This window comes from Saccopteryx bilineata, chromosome 4 (assembly GCF_036850765.1).
Source record: "Saccopteryx bilineata isolate mSacBil1 chromosome 4, mSacBil1_pri_phased_curated, whole genome shotgun sequence".
NCBI classification, from domain to species: Eukaryota; Metazoa; Chordata; class Mammalia; order Chiroptera; family Emballonuridae; genus Saccopteryx; species Saccopteryx bilineata.
In genome coordinates, this window is record NC_089493.1 from 259,941,258 (window position 1) to 259,956,031 (window position 14,774).

At 40.6% G+C, this 14,774-nt stretch overlaps 1 protein-coding gene across 1 annotated transcript in view; it reads left to right on the top strand.

The window, feature by feature from the left end:
• The window catches only part of CCDC192 (coiled-coil domain containing 192), a 217,831-nt gene that overhangs the window by 141,854 nt on the left and 61,203 nt on the right, over positions 1 to 14,774 (top strand). Inside the window, 2 exon segments of the mRNA XM_066276819.1 lie at positions 1,331 to 1,441; positions 1,443 to 1,464. Of these exon segments, the coding sequence (XP_066132916.1) occupies positions 1,331 to 1,441; positions 1,443 to 1,464 (133 nt within the window).

Genomic DNA, 14,774 nt, shown 5'->3' on the forward strand with positions numbered 1-14,774 from the left:
ATTTTAACATTAATAGTACATACTATATTTTATTTTAAAAATATGGTTAACATGTATTTTTATTTTCCCTTTCTCTCTCTTTAAGGGGTCCAATCTTTCCTTCTGCGTCCGGAGCCTCAACTGACCTTAATCCGCCTCTGGTGAAACATGTCAAATTCCACCCCTCCGATTCCCTTTAAAGAACTTCCGGTGACTACCACACTCCTTTGAATAATGCATTCTCTGTTAGCCATGTGTATGCCATTAATTAAGCTTTCATCAAGTCCTAATCTTTCTGCTTTGGCCTGGAGGACAACCTGTCTTTAAAATGGGAGGTCTGTGTTTTTTTCATCCCATCTCTAATAAACTGATTTTACTGGGTTTACTCTCACAAAAAGGGAATGACCTCCTACTGCCTGAGCAGTAGGTCTTTCAAAGACCAAGGGACACCATCTTCCCTAATGAGTGAAAGACATTCCTTTTTCTATCTTGAGATTCACATCTGATAAGAAATCTTCGTGATTTATTTTCTGGGCTCCCTAATTACCAGCCCCCCAAAGACTTGGCAAAGGAAGTTCAGTAGAAAGGCAGGAACACACTAGTGCAAATGTAGCACTTTCACAATAAACAGCTTCCCCATAGTTGCAGATAAATCCAATTTTAACGAGTTAAATTCATTTTTAAATCCATAAAAATCTTTCTAGCCATCAAGTCTCAAGGTAAATCCTTTAGTTACATAACAATCTCCTAACGTAGTTCTTTCAAAGGTTTAAGTGTCATAAATCATATTATTTTATAGCAAGGAATTCCTGTCCTCTGTTGCTTCAAAAACCATTCCTACCCCTGATCACTTTCCCTATGTAGATACCATAGTAAATATCTGGAAACATCAGCATTTTGCGGTAGCATCATGCAAGCCATTATGGTGTTAGGGTGAAAAATGACGCAGAATCAAGGCTTTGACTGTTTCATAGGAGTTTACTTACAGAGTGTGTGTGGGGGGAGAATCAGGCACTTTTAGGCATCAGCACTTCAGTGGTAAAATGCCAACTGCCAACTAGAGTTCGTCTCTAATTGCCTCTATTATAAGCAACCAAAGCACAAGGTTCAGATCCAGATAAAAGCCCTGCAAGAAGGTAAAAGATACTCTGATACAGAGACTAGGCTTTGATTGCTGGGGATTCAAATGCTGTGACAGGAGCGCAGACCTCAAACAGGACTCGGTCTGGATGAACAGGGACCATTTCATCTAAGCCAGGCTTCAAAGGCTGTGTTTGTTCAGACATCATTAGTTCTTATTCCTTTGATGTGTCTGTCTCTAGTGACGGAAACTCTTTTTTTTTTTTTTAAGAAACTAAAGCATAAAAGGAAACTGGAAAAGCTACAAACTGATTTGGCAACAGCTAAACGAGAGGCTGCCATCAGAGTCCTGGAACTCAGTGAGAAGATGAGGACTCTGTATTAAAGGAAAGCCAGCCCCTAGAGGTCAGTATTACCACGTGACAGTCGCACTGGCCTATGGTCCTGGGCCATGTGTATATATATATATATCTATAGTTTTATTGGCAACAAAAAACAAAAACAAGGTCATGGTGCCGGGCCGCGTGCTGACCTGGCCTGACCTCCAGTCTGCATGAATGGAGATAGCGCACAACTACTACCTGCAGACTGGGTTCGCTTTCACCATAAGAGAAGCAGAGAATGAATGAATAAGCGGTTATCGATCGGAAAGGCTCTGAAGTTGAAGAGCTGGACTGAACTAGATCTGATAAGTATCCTTGCGCAAGCTGGGTGGCAGTGAGGAGAGGGCAGGGCCTCAGCAGGAGGAGCCAAGGCCCCCCGAGAGGGCGCTCTGGAGTGGGGCGGAGAGGAGCCTATCTCAAAGTGCGGACAGGTTTATAGACTATAAAGCACAGAGAAGGAAAGAAATCATTTGCTTAACAATAAGCAAATGAGCCAGAAATAAGTAGGACAGGCTGATTGGGGATAAAATCTGAATGGTTCAGAAAAATTCTAACAACCAGTTTAGTTTGGATTGAGAACAACAACACATTGGGGGCAAAAAAAAACCCAAAACCTCAGACTGTCATTAGCAATAATACAAGTTAAACTTTAGTACTATGTGTGAGGCATTGTGCTAAGTATTTCAAATGTGTAGTTAATTCTCATAAGTAAGTAGATTTATGGGTTCTGTGAGACTAAGCAGAGGCTTACAGATGCTGATTACCTTGCCCCAGGTTAGCCGTGTGGGAGCAAGGCCGGGACAGTCAGCACCCAGAGGGAAACGGCCCCAGCCCAGGTGCCTGAGCAGCTCTCACACTGAGGCTCCTTCGTTGCGGCCGTGCAACAGTGACAGCAAGCTTCCTTCTGCCCACTGCATCCCCCGCAAAGCTGGGACTCCCTGGGCTAAATGTCTTCCTTTGATGTGTGGCGCTCTTGTAAAGCCCGGAACATGCCATTGTTCTTACTCTGTCTTCCTCTATTACTCATAAGTCATTCTGGAAAAAGAGGACGACTGTGGAAACAAGTGGAGGAGGAGAAAGTAGGCGACGCGGTGGCTTCAGAAAGTGAGACACTCCTGGCATCCTGACCACATGGGAAAGCTTTTAATAGGAGTTTGGTTTTAATTTTCAGTTTTGAATAACACTTTCCCAGGGTTGAAAATGGCAAGTAACCATTACCTTGAAACATAGGCTGAAGGTCAATTTGTTTTGCTTTTTCTACTGAATGAAACCTAAAAGAATAAGACCTGTTAGAGAATAGCGTTCATTTAAAGGTCTTTATTCTACAGCATCCTAGCCAGGTTTCAACTTGGTTGCATCCAGCTTAGTTGAGAGCAGCTTTCAAATTCACTGTATTTTTTTTTTTTTTAAGCAAGAGACAGAAGGATAGAGAGGGTCAGACAGACAGGAAGGGAGAGAGATGAGAAACATCAATTCTTCGTTGTGGCACCTTAGTTGTTCATTGATTGCTTTCTCACATGTGCCTAGACCTGGGGGTTGCAGCCAAGCCAGTGACCCATTGCTCAAGCCAGCGACCTTGGGCTTCAAGTCAGTGACCATGGTGTCATGTCTAGGATCCCACACTCAAGCCGGGGACTCCACGTTCAAGCCGGATGAATCCGTGCTCAAGCCAGTGACCTCGGGGTCTCAAACCCGGGTCCTCTACATTCCAGGTCTAAGCTCTATCCACTGTGTCATTTCCTGGTCAGGCAAATTCACTGTATTTTTAATCTAGTGGAAAGAAAGGATATTATTGCAAGGGAGCTAACTCTCATTACTCATTTTTGACAAAAATATTATCATTTGCTATCTAATAATAACTTTGTCCCTTTGATATTTTGATAGGTCAAAATTAAAATAATACTGAAGTATTAGGACTCTAATGGTATGGGAGAGAATAGAAAACATTAAATCCCACCTTTCCTTTTTTGCCCATTTCTTTTTCTGTACTTCTGTTTTTAAAAATAAACAAACATAGTACAGGAAAGGAAAAATCTACTATATTATGAACAGATATAAATTTCAATAAAGCCAGGTTTTCCAAGGCTAATTATGGCTGAAAATGGCAACACCCTTTTGGACCTACATGTCACTTCTCTTATATAGTGGAGAAACTGAGTCAGTGGACTGACATATAGAACTAAATCTTAAATATGATATTTGCACATTCTTATTCTCCCGTGGCTCCCAAGCAGCCTCACCCTGAATTTGATAGCCCAGGAGATTGTCAAGGCCATTGTGGCCCCAGAGTAATATTAGCTCTTATTCTCAAAGATTTTTGGTCACCTTGCCCTACCTGTCAATTCACTTGAAATCAAGTCTGAAAAGATGTGGGTAACTCTAACATACAATGACCCCCATTTAGCCACAAAACAATTAGGGCTGACCCACCTCCCACACACATTCCTCACCCAGAATACCACCCCTCCTCTAGTTGTCTTCTGTCCTTTAATAGACTATTTGTCTTCAGTTCTCAGACCTTTGTTTGCAACTGACAGATGCCCTGTCATACATAAAAGCTTAAGGGGGAAGAGTGATTTACTGGCACAAGTATAAACATACTACAAAAGAGCATGCCATTAGTCTTGGAGTCTGATGGATTCAGGGTCTCAGATATCACCGTGCCTCTCATCTCTGCATTAAGACTTCATTCACTCAAGCAGGGTGTCAGAAAAGACTGGAAACATGGCCAAAAGCAGCTCTGGGCTGCCCTTCTTACCTATCCTCCAGAGAGGAAAGAAAGCATTTTTCCAGCAGCTCCAGTTAGAAAAAGTATAAGAAAGAATTCTTCCCTGGCATGGGTTGAGTATTCATGAGAGTATATGAATAATTTCTGTGGCTGGGGTAGGAAACTACGGTTGGACAAGCTTCAGGTGGATAATGCACCGCTGCTAGGTGGTGGTATAGAGGGGAATAAGGGTGGGGAAGGTGAATGTTCTGCCTGATAGTTACCACAGGGCTGGATTGGGAGAAAAGCACTTCCTTAGAGGAAAGGGTAGTCCATTATTGTGTGCACTACTGCACAGAAAGCATGAAGGACAAAACCAACATGTCTAGCATATTATACTCTCAGTGGTCAAATTAAAATATAATGTAATGCTTAATGAGTCACCAATCCATGAGTATTTATACTTCTTAAGAGTATTTGTACTTCTTAAGGAGATGCTTTTTTTTTCTTTTTTTACAGAGACAGAGAGAGAGTCAGAGAGAGGGATAGACAGACAGGAACTGAGAGAGATGAGAAGCATCAATCAGTTTTTCATTGTGACACCTTAGTTGTTCATTGATTACTTTCTCATATGTGCCTTGACCGTGGGCCTTCAGCAGACTGAGTAATGTCTTGCAACCTTGGGTCCAAGCTGGTGAGCTTTGCTCAAACCAGATGAGCCCGCGCTCAAGCTGGCAACCTCGGGGTCTTGAACCTGGGTCTTCCGCATCCCAGTCCGACACTCTATCCATTGAGCCACCGCCTGGTCTGGCTTAAGCAGATGCTTTTTGATGAACAAGACCTTCATGATCCAAGAAATAAATGTGCGATGGTATAAATTCAGACCCCATAATAGATCAAGAGTGAGCCACTCTGGAAAAGGATTCCCCTTCTAGCCTCCATCCAGTGACATCATAGTCACCCACTCCGAAGGCCGGCCTTACCTTAACAGTTGGAATGCAAGAGGGGAAAAATAATGTTGATGCTAAGTGACAAGTTACCTGGACGAACATGCAGCTACTCCTCTGTTGTAGCTATAGGTTGTCAGTCAGCTCCTCTGATCACAGGGATGTTCCAGAATACTAGAATACTTTTAAGCATATTCAAGTTGATGAAATCGTGAGCTACCAAACTTTATTTTTAAATACATAAACACAGTAAACTATTTTATTGGCTATGTATTTAAATTACCTTTAGAGAAAAAAATAATTTAAGTCAATGGAAAGTTCAACTGAAAAGAAAAACACCTTTATTACAAAACTGGCACAGCAGGAAACTTACAGCCTCGTTGCTGTTTGTTGATTTTACTTGTTTCAAATAATCACAGCCCAAGGCAAACTCCTTCCGTCTTTTCCATAGCCTGCCTCTGAGGTCCTTACAGCTTTATTCACTAGCAAAATTCAGTGAAATGCCTATTGTACCCATTCAAAGCTTGAGTCTACCTTTTGTTAAACCTTAGTATGGAGGAACCAAAGGCTAAATATCAAAACAGTCTTTGCTTCCTTTGGCTGAGGAGGACAATATTACTTTGCAAAAGACCTTACTGACTAAGTCCTTTTGCTGGCGTAGGAGCATAAAGTCATTTGCTATGATGAAAGTTCTCGTGTTTGACCAGAAGAACATCAGGGACCATGTTTAGAGATTTCAAACTAGCATACTGAAGGGAATGCTCTCTTCTGGATTTTTTTCTTTTAATTTGTTTCTCTTAATATGCACAATAGAGTATCTAGCCCCTATTTACATGTTCCCATTGTCCCAGTGAAAGCCCTATAAGCTTTTAAGTCATCTCTTTGTTTTGAGAAGACACTCCCAGGTAGGGCAGGTACATCCTGGGATAGGCTTATCCAGGACTCAATGTATAGAATACAACCAACCACATTTTGAGGGAAGGCTTGTATAATAGGATTGACATCGGTGATCTTTCAGTGGCACAAAATTATTTCTAAACACAATCCCATTAATTTTAAGAATCAGACTATTGCTGTTTAAGATTCTTAAGAACGGCGGAAGAGATATCTCTTTGCCAACACTCTAGAGCCAACTTTTAATCAACATTTTAAAGAGTGCTGTATCTCTTATTATGATGTTCCCAGGCACTCAGCCCAAACTTTCTATTCCTCTTTTTATCTCTCCTCCTGCAAACTTCCTCAAGATTAAAGCTCTACACTGCTTCTAGGTGTTAAGAAAAACAGGGATTTAAGGGTAATGAAAATGTTTTGGAATTAGCGACATTGGTTGCATAAGATTGTGAATACTGTAAAACTACTGAACTGTACCCTTTAAAATGGTTAACATGGTGAACTTTGTGTTTTGTACATTTTATTTTAATTAGAGAGAAAAATTTTATTAAAACAATCCTCACTAAAATGTAATAACAACACCGTGTCAAGTGTAAGTGTATTTTAATAAGAGTACTCTGGGCCTAAATGAAATCTTGACTTTGTCGAATTGCAAGCACTTAGAGAGAGGTCATATCAATTGGAGGAAGGCCAGTCTCGAATAGCTGTCCATTTGGGTGTAGGTTTTTTGAACAGTTCCATCCTTTTCTCTTCTACATTTTCTCAATCTGGATCTTTGAAAGGCCGCTGTCTCCAAAGTAGGAACCAATTTCTCGACCAATAGTTCTCCACACAACCTTCTTTCACCACTGAATGCAAATATTTATTTTACCAGTCTACCTAGAGTTTCCTAAGAAAGTAAGAAGGAAGATCCTGGGATCTCACTGTTTGAACCACTGGGACTTTTCCAAAAAGCACCACTCACCACCCATGTCATCAACTGCATAGGGCTCAGTCTGTTATGTGGTCAGAGTGCAAGCAAGCAGCCGGCACTTCCTCCTGCTGCCAACAGTGTCATTGTCTTGACAGAGAGTGACAAGGACTTCAGGAAAACAAAAGATTCCCCATCTACACATATTATCATCCCAACATTTGCAGAAGAGGATTTTCTTTTAAGCATTTATTTATTTATTTATTTATTTTTTTATTATTATTTTTTTTTTCATTTTTCCGAAGCTGGAAATGGGGAGGCAGTCAGACAGACTCCCGCATGCACCCAACTGGGATCCACCCGGCATGCCCACCAGGAGGCGATGCCCCGCCCCTCTGGGGCGTCCAGAGCCACTCTAGCACCTGAGGCAGAGGTCACAGAGCCATCCCCAGCGCCCGGGCCAACTTTGCTCCAATGGAGCCTTGGCTGCGGGAGGGGAAGAGCGAGACAGAGAGGAAGGAGAGGGGGAGGGGTGGAGAAGCAGATGGGTGCCTCCCCTGTGTGCCCTGGCCGGGAATCGAACCCTGGACTCCTGCACGCCAGGCCGACACTCTATCGCTGAGCCAACCGGCCAGGGCCTTAAGCATTTATTAAATCCCCAGAGATAGAAACTATTCCAAGTTGGGATATTTTACATTTAAAACAATAAACAGCAGCAATGAACAATAGGGAAAATGAGAGAAGATCGGAGTGATAACTTCGAGTTGTGTTTTCCTAAGTCCCTAAGGAATTTTAATATTTACCTCATAGAAATAGCTTATGTTTGTTTTTATAATCGCTAGGTTTCATTAGAGATTGCCTATTGGGTTGTCTTTTCCTTCGCCTTCCATGTCACCCTGAAACAGAGCTGCTTTCGGAGATAGAACCCCAAAGCCGAAGTCTTCTCACGGATTTCAGGAATTCCCCACAATGATAAGCAGTTGACCCAGGAGGCCCTGCCAAACTTAGGAGTTTGTTGCACAAAGATCCCAAGAAATGTTACTTATTCAATATGTACAAAGTGAGGGTGCTTCTAATTTTCAAAAGGACATTCTAGAACCCTCTAGGACTAAAAACTCACAAAAAAAAGAGCAGTTATTCAGGAATTTGTTAGTTGCCGGCGACAGAAACCAAAATGAAACTAGTTCACACAGAAAAGAGATTGACTAGCTCCTGAGGCTGGCAGGAAGGCAGAGCACAGAGATTCTGGATTGTTCCTTTGCCTGCTCTTTCATTATTGGCCCATCTGAGCGATACTGTAGGTCCACATCAGGATCCCTGGGCTGCCTGGCTTACCAGTCTAGAGTAAACATCTGCTTTGCCTGCTCACAACATTTCCCCTTTTTTTGGTAACAGAAGCATGATTTTCCTTTGGGGAAAGGTTCCTCTGTCATTCTCTGCAGTCCTGTGAGACTGTCAATCACAGTGTCTCTTTCCCCCCTTGACCCAGGGGAAGTCTGCAACAAGTAAAGCCAATAGGAGCCGATTGTACTTGCTCTTCTTCGGGACCTTGAATCTTGAGCTGAGTGGAATGAAGGAAGGCCGAAAAGGACTAGAGCTGATTCATCCTGGAAGTTGGGCCTTGATCCTTGAAGAAATTGTCAATTTGTTTTTGATATCACATCCCTAAGGCTGCCTTCATGAGGCCTAGTTGTTTCACCCATTTATGCTGGAGGTTGAAATTTTTGAAATTCAGTTCTTCAAAAATTTTCCAAAAATTCACATCACTTTTTGACAAGCTCCCAGCACACCAGTATCTGCAGCAGTGACTAACTCCGTGCACCACGTGGTAACATGTACCCTCAGGAGGCAGACATGTGTGAAAAATCAGACCTCGGCAACGACCTGGAGCAGTAGGATATAAATAACTCCCACGTCACTACCATTTCAATCTTGGAACATGAGGCACACATGAGTTAATCTTTCCTTCTATACCAAGAGTTATGCTTCCAAGAAGCTTTTTTTTTTTTTTCCGCTTAAAGTAGTCAGCATTAGCTTGTAATACTTGCAACCAAAGAAACTTAATTTATTCCAGTTCCAAGGAATAGAACTTCTTTCTTTCTCAAAGAACCTGTATAGAAATCTCAGGAAAGGAATTTGACCCTATTTGATCATATTCTTTTTTTTTTTTTTACAGAGGCAGAGATAGACAGGGACAGACAGACAGGAACGGAGAGAGATGAGAAGCATCAATCATTAGTTTTTCGTTGCGCGTTGCGACTTCTTAGTTGTTCATTGATTGCTTTCTCATATGTGCCTTGACCGCGGGCCTTCAGCAGACCGAGTAACCCCTTGCTGGAGCCAGCGACCTTGGGTCCAAGCTGGTGAGCTTTTTGCTCAAGCCAGATGAGCCCGCGCTCAAGCTGGCGACCTCGGGGTCTCGAACCTGGGTCCTTCCGCATCCCAGTCCAACGCTCTATCCACCACGCCACCACCTGGTCAGGCTGATCATATTCTTGACCCGTGGATCAATCACTATGGCCAAGGGAATGGGATACTATCATGATCCACAGCTGGGTCATATATGCCAGAGGCCAAGGGCTAGGGAAAGTTATCAGAGAAAAGAAAAAGGGAAATCTTTCTGGACAGAAGACAAAAACATACCTCTTACTGTCCTCTATAATCTATTTTTGTTAAACCTTATAAACTTGGAGAAGACAGCCATGAGCTGAAGATCAGTCTTACCTTGTTAGGAAAATTAAAAAATTTCTCTTCTTTCTCTCCCTATCATTTTCAAACTGTATATTTAGGCCCTTCCAAACTGCCTGGAAATCTATTTATTTTATTATTAACAAAGGGTAGGAAGATCCATTTTGAAATGTTTGGTTGGGGTCCAGTACTTGCTAGCTACACCAGCTGTGGGAATTCAGTAATGTCAAGGTCCCCTCCCTCCTTTGTTTGTAAAGCTAATTTTGGAATTATGCGATTATCAGGAAATGGTGTCCTCTTCCTTCTGTCCATCCCTAAGGAATGGTTTCTTTAAAAAGCCTGGTGGCTTCTGTATCCAGAGAGGTTGGATGAAAGGGCAAGCCCCAGCTAAATGTCAGACAAGGCACTGGGAAATGGAGCTTGATCAATTTCAAAGGTCTCCCCCTTGAGCTGGAGACTGCTTTGGTTACCAGCAGAGCATGTGCTGTTTGAGAATGCTATTAAATAACGGGGACTAGAGCTGGACTAGGGCAGAGGAGGAAGGTGCTTCCTTTCAGGAAATTCACAGGGAAGTAGTGAGTGCTCCTTTGTCAAACAATAGCAGATGCACATTTATTTGTCAACATAAAATGAAGAATCTGGGGTTGCAAACAATTGTCAGCCAGCTCTCAATACATGTGTAGCTGTTTCTGATACAATCCTCTTCATGACAAAGTAGAAAAGGCCAATGATATTCTCACCTGTGTTCCCCAGAAAATTTAATATTATTTTTTTTAAGGACTCAATGTTTCCTGACGGGATGTTGAAGTTAGAGAATAATTATATCGGTCATAATAAAAGAATTAGAGGTTAGCTACAGTGGTCATATGTATAGTTTGGCCGGGGGAGGGCGGGGGTTGAGTTCATCAAGTCAAATTTAGAAAAGATACATAGAGCAAGATTCTACTGCACAAGTGGGTACCTTCTGTTTGAAGGCACAGGATTTATTTCTGGCCAGTGGGATAGATTTACATACATACTCTTACATACACATTAAATCCCACTATGTGCACTGGAGTAGCCCAAAAGAATATTTGTTTTTAAAGACACACTTCCTTTGAACAGATTACCCTATTATGTCTCTAAATTCCTCACTCAAATAAAACCACAGTTTGATATTTGACAAAGAGCATATAACTAAGAATCAATAAAGAGAAAATATAAGAGGAAGAGCATTATTCCCGATTTGCTTAATATGCAGATGGGTCCTAGAGAAGTGTAATAATCTCGTTCTGGCATAATAATCGGTGCCCGCAAGATCTGAAAACATGATTGCTCTTCTGCACACGCTTCCCTTCATCCCAGAAATGATGGCTGAGAACATTGCTTTGATTTTCCAGTAAGACCCGGAAGTCCTGCCACACCAAGCTGCCATCTCACCCAGAGCTTACTGTTCAAACATCTGTTCCCCAAAGACGGTCTAGACATGGTCCAAGGGCCACTTTTCCTGGGATGTTCCTAGCGAATAAGGAAGGAGCTCTGTCCCTAGTCCAGGGAATTGTGAATAGAATTTGGCAAACAAAGGAGGGAGGAGCCTTCAGCCACAAACTAAATTTGTATTCTTAGGAGTTGATCAGTTATATAACTCCAAAAGATGAATTTTTGAGGCCAAGGAAATAAAACGATGCAAGAGAGATATATAATCTTCGTGAATAGACAAAAATATGAATTCTTATGCATCCTCAAAGGCAGAACAAGCATTTGCAGACTTAGGTCAAAAGGATAAAACTTACTCAGTTCTATTACCCTAACTCATATAATAATTAGATATAATGTCAATTAATTCATATATAATTTTTGTTTACTATTTAAAAAATTACTTGGAGTTTTAAAATGAGAACTCTTTTTAAAATACACTTTATGTTTCCAAGTTTTAAAATACACTCTTATACCTGTAGTAATCATATTATTAGGAATAAAAATCAAGACATTGCCTGACATTGTTCTAACATATAAAATTGCATTCATACTCAAAATATTTGAAATCAGGAATGTGCAGAATCCTAGATATATTATCACTATATGTATAGTTCATACAGGGTGTGTGAGAGAGTAGAGTTGCCACATTTATCTAGTTGATTTTATTTGTGGATCTTAGCATCTAAGAGTCTTGGGGTCTTAGATGTAAAGGTTAGTAGAATGTAATTAATGCCACAAAGCTAACAGACTCTCCGGAGTCTTTGAGGAAAAGAGAAAGCTAACTACTGTACTCTTAAAGTGAGAATTGGTGCTTATCTACATTCATTGTATCAGAAGAGAAAATATTAGAATCAGACTTCATATAATCCACTCATCTTAACGTTATAAATAACATATTCAGATGCAAGTGGCTGATCTTCCCTTTTTCATAGCCACAACTTTTCTGTATGAGTCCCAAGAGTCAGTAATTAAACTTGAGAAAAGATGTCCTTCTTTTGAGGTTGCTTTTGAGGTGGAGCCAAAGGGAAGTAATTTATTTAGCAGAAGCTGTGGGTACTAAACAGTGCGTATGTGGTAATATTGGCAAACAAAATTAAATATACCTTAATTTATTTGTCAATAAAGCAATACCAAGATACTAAGAATTCACTTCTGGATAAATTCTTAAGGAAATGGAAACTGGCTTGAGGTTTTCTTTTTTTCTTCCCCATAAGAATATGCTGATAAACACTCTTATTTCTAGTATAGAAAATGGTTCTGGTCCTTTTTCAAAACATTCCTGAAAAAACTGATTGATCTACCAGTCTTTTACTGCCTCAAATATATCAGCTTTCTTTTTGGATAATTCAATCGAAGGCAATAAACAAACATTAGAACTCCTTTTTAATGACTGATTTTACATGTATATTTCTATTCTGGTAAGTTTTTATTTTTATTATTCCTAGATGTATTACATGTACCCAGTATATTTGGTCTTATGAAAGCTAAGCAAAAATGAAAAAAAAATTCTTTATTGAACTGTTAATCAAGGATGGAAAAAAAAGAAACATTACACTAGAGAAATAAATTCCACATGAAATGAGTGAAATCCAAACCTAATTGAAATGTTATAGTGATATGCCGCTTCTGAGAACTTCCCCCGAAGTGCCACTTAGTAACTGAAGACTTTGTATCAGTTATTTCCTCTTTCTAAGCTGCCTTAACCCTTTTCCCCTATCTGAACCTCTGCTCCCGTTTTTCTTCTGATCCTTCTTCAGAGTGTCCTTTGTAACTCCCTCCATTACCACTATCATCTCTCCACCCTTTCCCCGGCATTCCATGAGTCATGCATTCATAAACCTTATACTAACTACAGTCATAACATCTATTGTCAATATCTCTTTGCTTAGCTTTCTTTACTAACTGACTATAGGCTTCTCAAAGAGAAACAAGAGATGGTGTTTTCTTTGTATCCACAGCCTAGCACAATGCCTGATGCTTGATGCTCATGAACTGTTGAAAGGACGAATATTGAATAAAGCTTAATGGGCCTGACCTGTGGTGGCGCAGTGGATAAAGTGTCGACCTGGGAATGCTGAGGTCACCCTGAGCTTGCCTGGCCAAGGCACATATGAGAGTTGATGCTTTCTGCTCCTCTCCCTTCTCTCTCTCTCTCTCTCTCTAAAAAAAAAAAAAAAAAAAAAAAAAAAACCTGAATAAAGTTAAAAATAAAATATTAAAAAAATAAATAAATAAAGCTTAATGGGATTCTGTCCTGGTGTTCTAGTAAATTACTGTGTGATGGAGAGTGTTTGCTTATTAAATTAAAATTTTTAAGTCACTCAAGTTGCAGATTTACCAGGGAACAGAGTGTACTTTCAGATTGCCAGTGACCTCCATGGGATCCCTAGCAGAGCCTACTGGCTCCTAGGTCGAAGGAGATTTTCAAATCCTAGGATTGATTTGACGTATGACTGGTTCTGCACTGACTGCACTGTAATAAAGCTGATCTTGAGTTACTGCTACCTGTGTTATCCTATGAATTTTCACTTTACCATTTCAACTCATACCGATGTCATGTACATATATTTAGATGACAAAATCTAGCACTCAGGGTTTAAATCAGAGCTTTGTCTTTAAATTAGCCAATCCTATAAAACTAAACTGAATGCTATTTCCAAAGCCCTTTCTAACCTACCCCTTAAATTGGCTGGGCTCCCTGCCCTGTTGAGCACCTTGGAGCAGCACCCAGCATCTTGGTGTTGGCCATGGTCTAGGGCCTAGTGGTCGGCAAACTCATTAGTCAACAGAGCCAAATATCAACAGTACAACGATTGAAATTTCTTTTGAGAGCCAAATTTTTTATTAAACTATATAGGTAGGTACATTCCTTATCGAGGTAGCGCCTGCACGTGGTATGTTGTGGAAGAGCCACACTCAAGGGGCCAAAGAGCTGCATGTGGCTCGCGAGCCGTGGTTTGCCGACCACTGATCTAGGCCTTGGGCCACTCTGACACTGCCCATCAGGCATACCACTGCTGAACTCTTCCTAATCTCTTCTGGCACTATCACTCATTGACAATTTTATGATTTTTTTTGTTTGTTTGTTCCAATACTCAAGGTGACTTCTTGGATTCTTACCCATTCTGTGATTAATTGATATGTCCCTTGATATATTTCTACTTTCAGCTTTTAGGTAATACCCTGACTAATCCTAGTCCAGCTCTTAGGATTTTCTTTACTGTGGCCTGGTCTTCCCTTCAAGTTGGTCTGGTTTCCATAGATACCAAGAACTCTTAGGAATTTAACCTTCAACGGTCTGGCTAAAGTCAATTATTGCTCATTTTTATTTAGATCTTTATTATCTAATTTCTATCCCTTTGCAAATGGTCTTGTTATTTCTTAACCATCTCAGTGCTTTACATTAGTTAATTATTCAGGAGTACAGTTTTGCTTAAGTTACTTTCATAATCAGCAACACTTCAATGGCTTCCTGTTGCCTGTGAAGTCAATGAGAATTTACTCAGTGTCCTCCATGAACTGGTTTCAGCATAACTTTCTGCATTGATCTCTTAAAACTTTCTTTTACTTAATCCTTTCACCTTTATAATTTTATTAACCAACGTCACCCCAATAAATCCAGTTTTAAAAATAAATATAAGCTAAAGAAAGAACACACTGCAATCTTCCTTTTACACATCCATATTCCCTCTCTCCATCACTTGCTTGACAAAACAGTTGGTAGAAGCCCT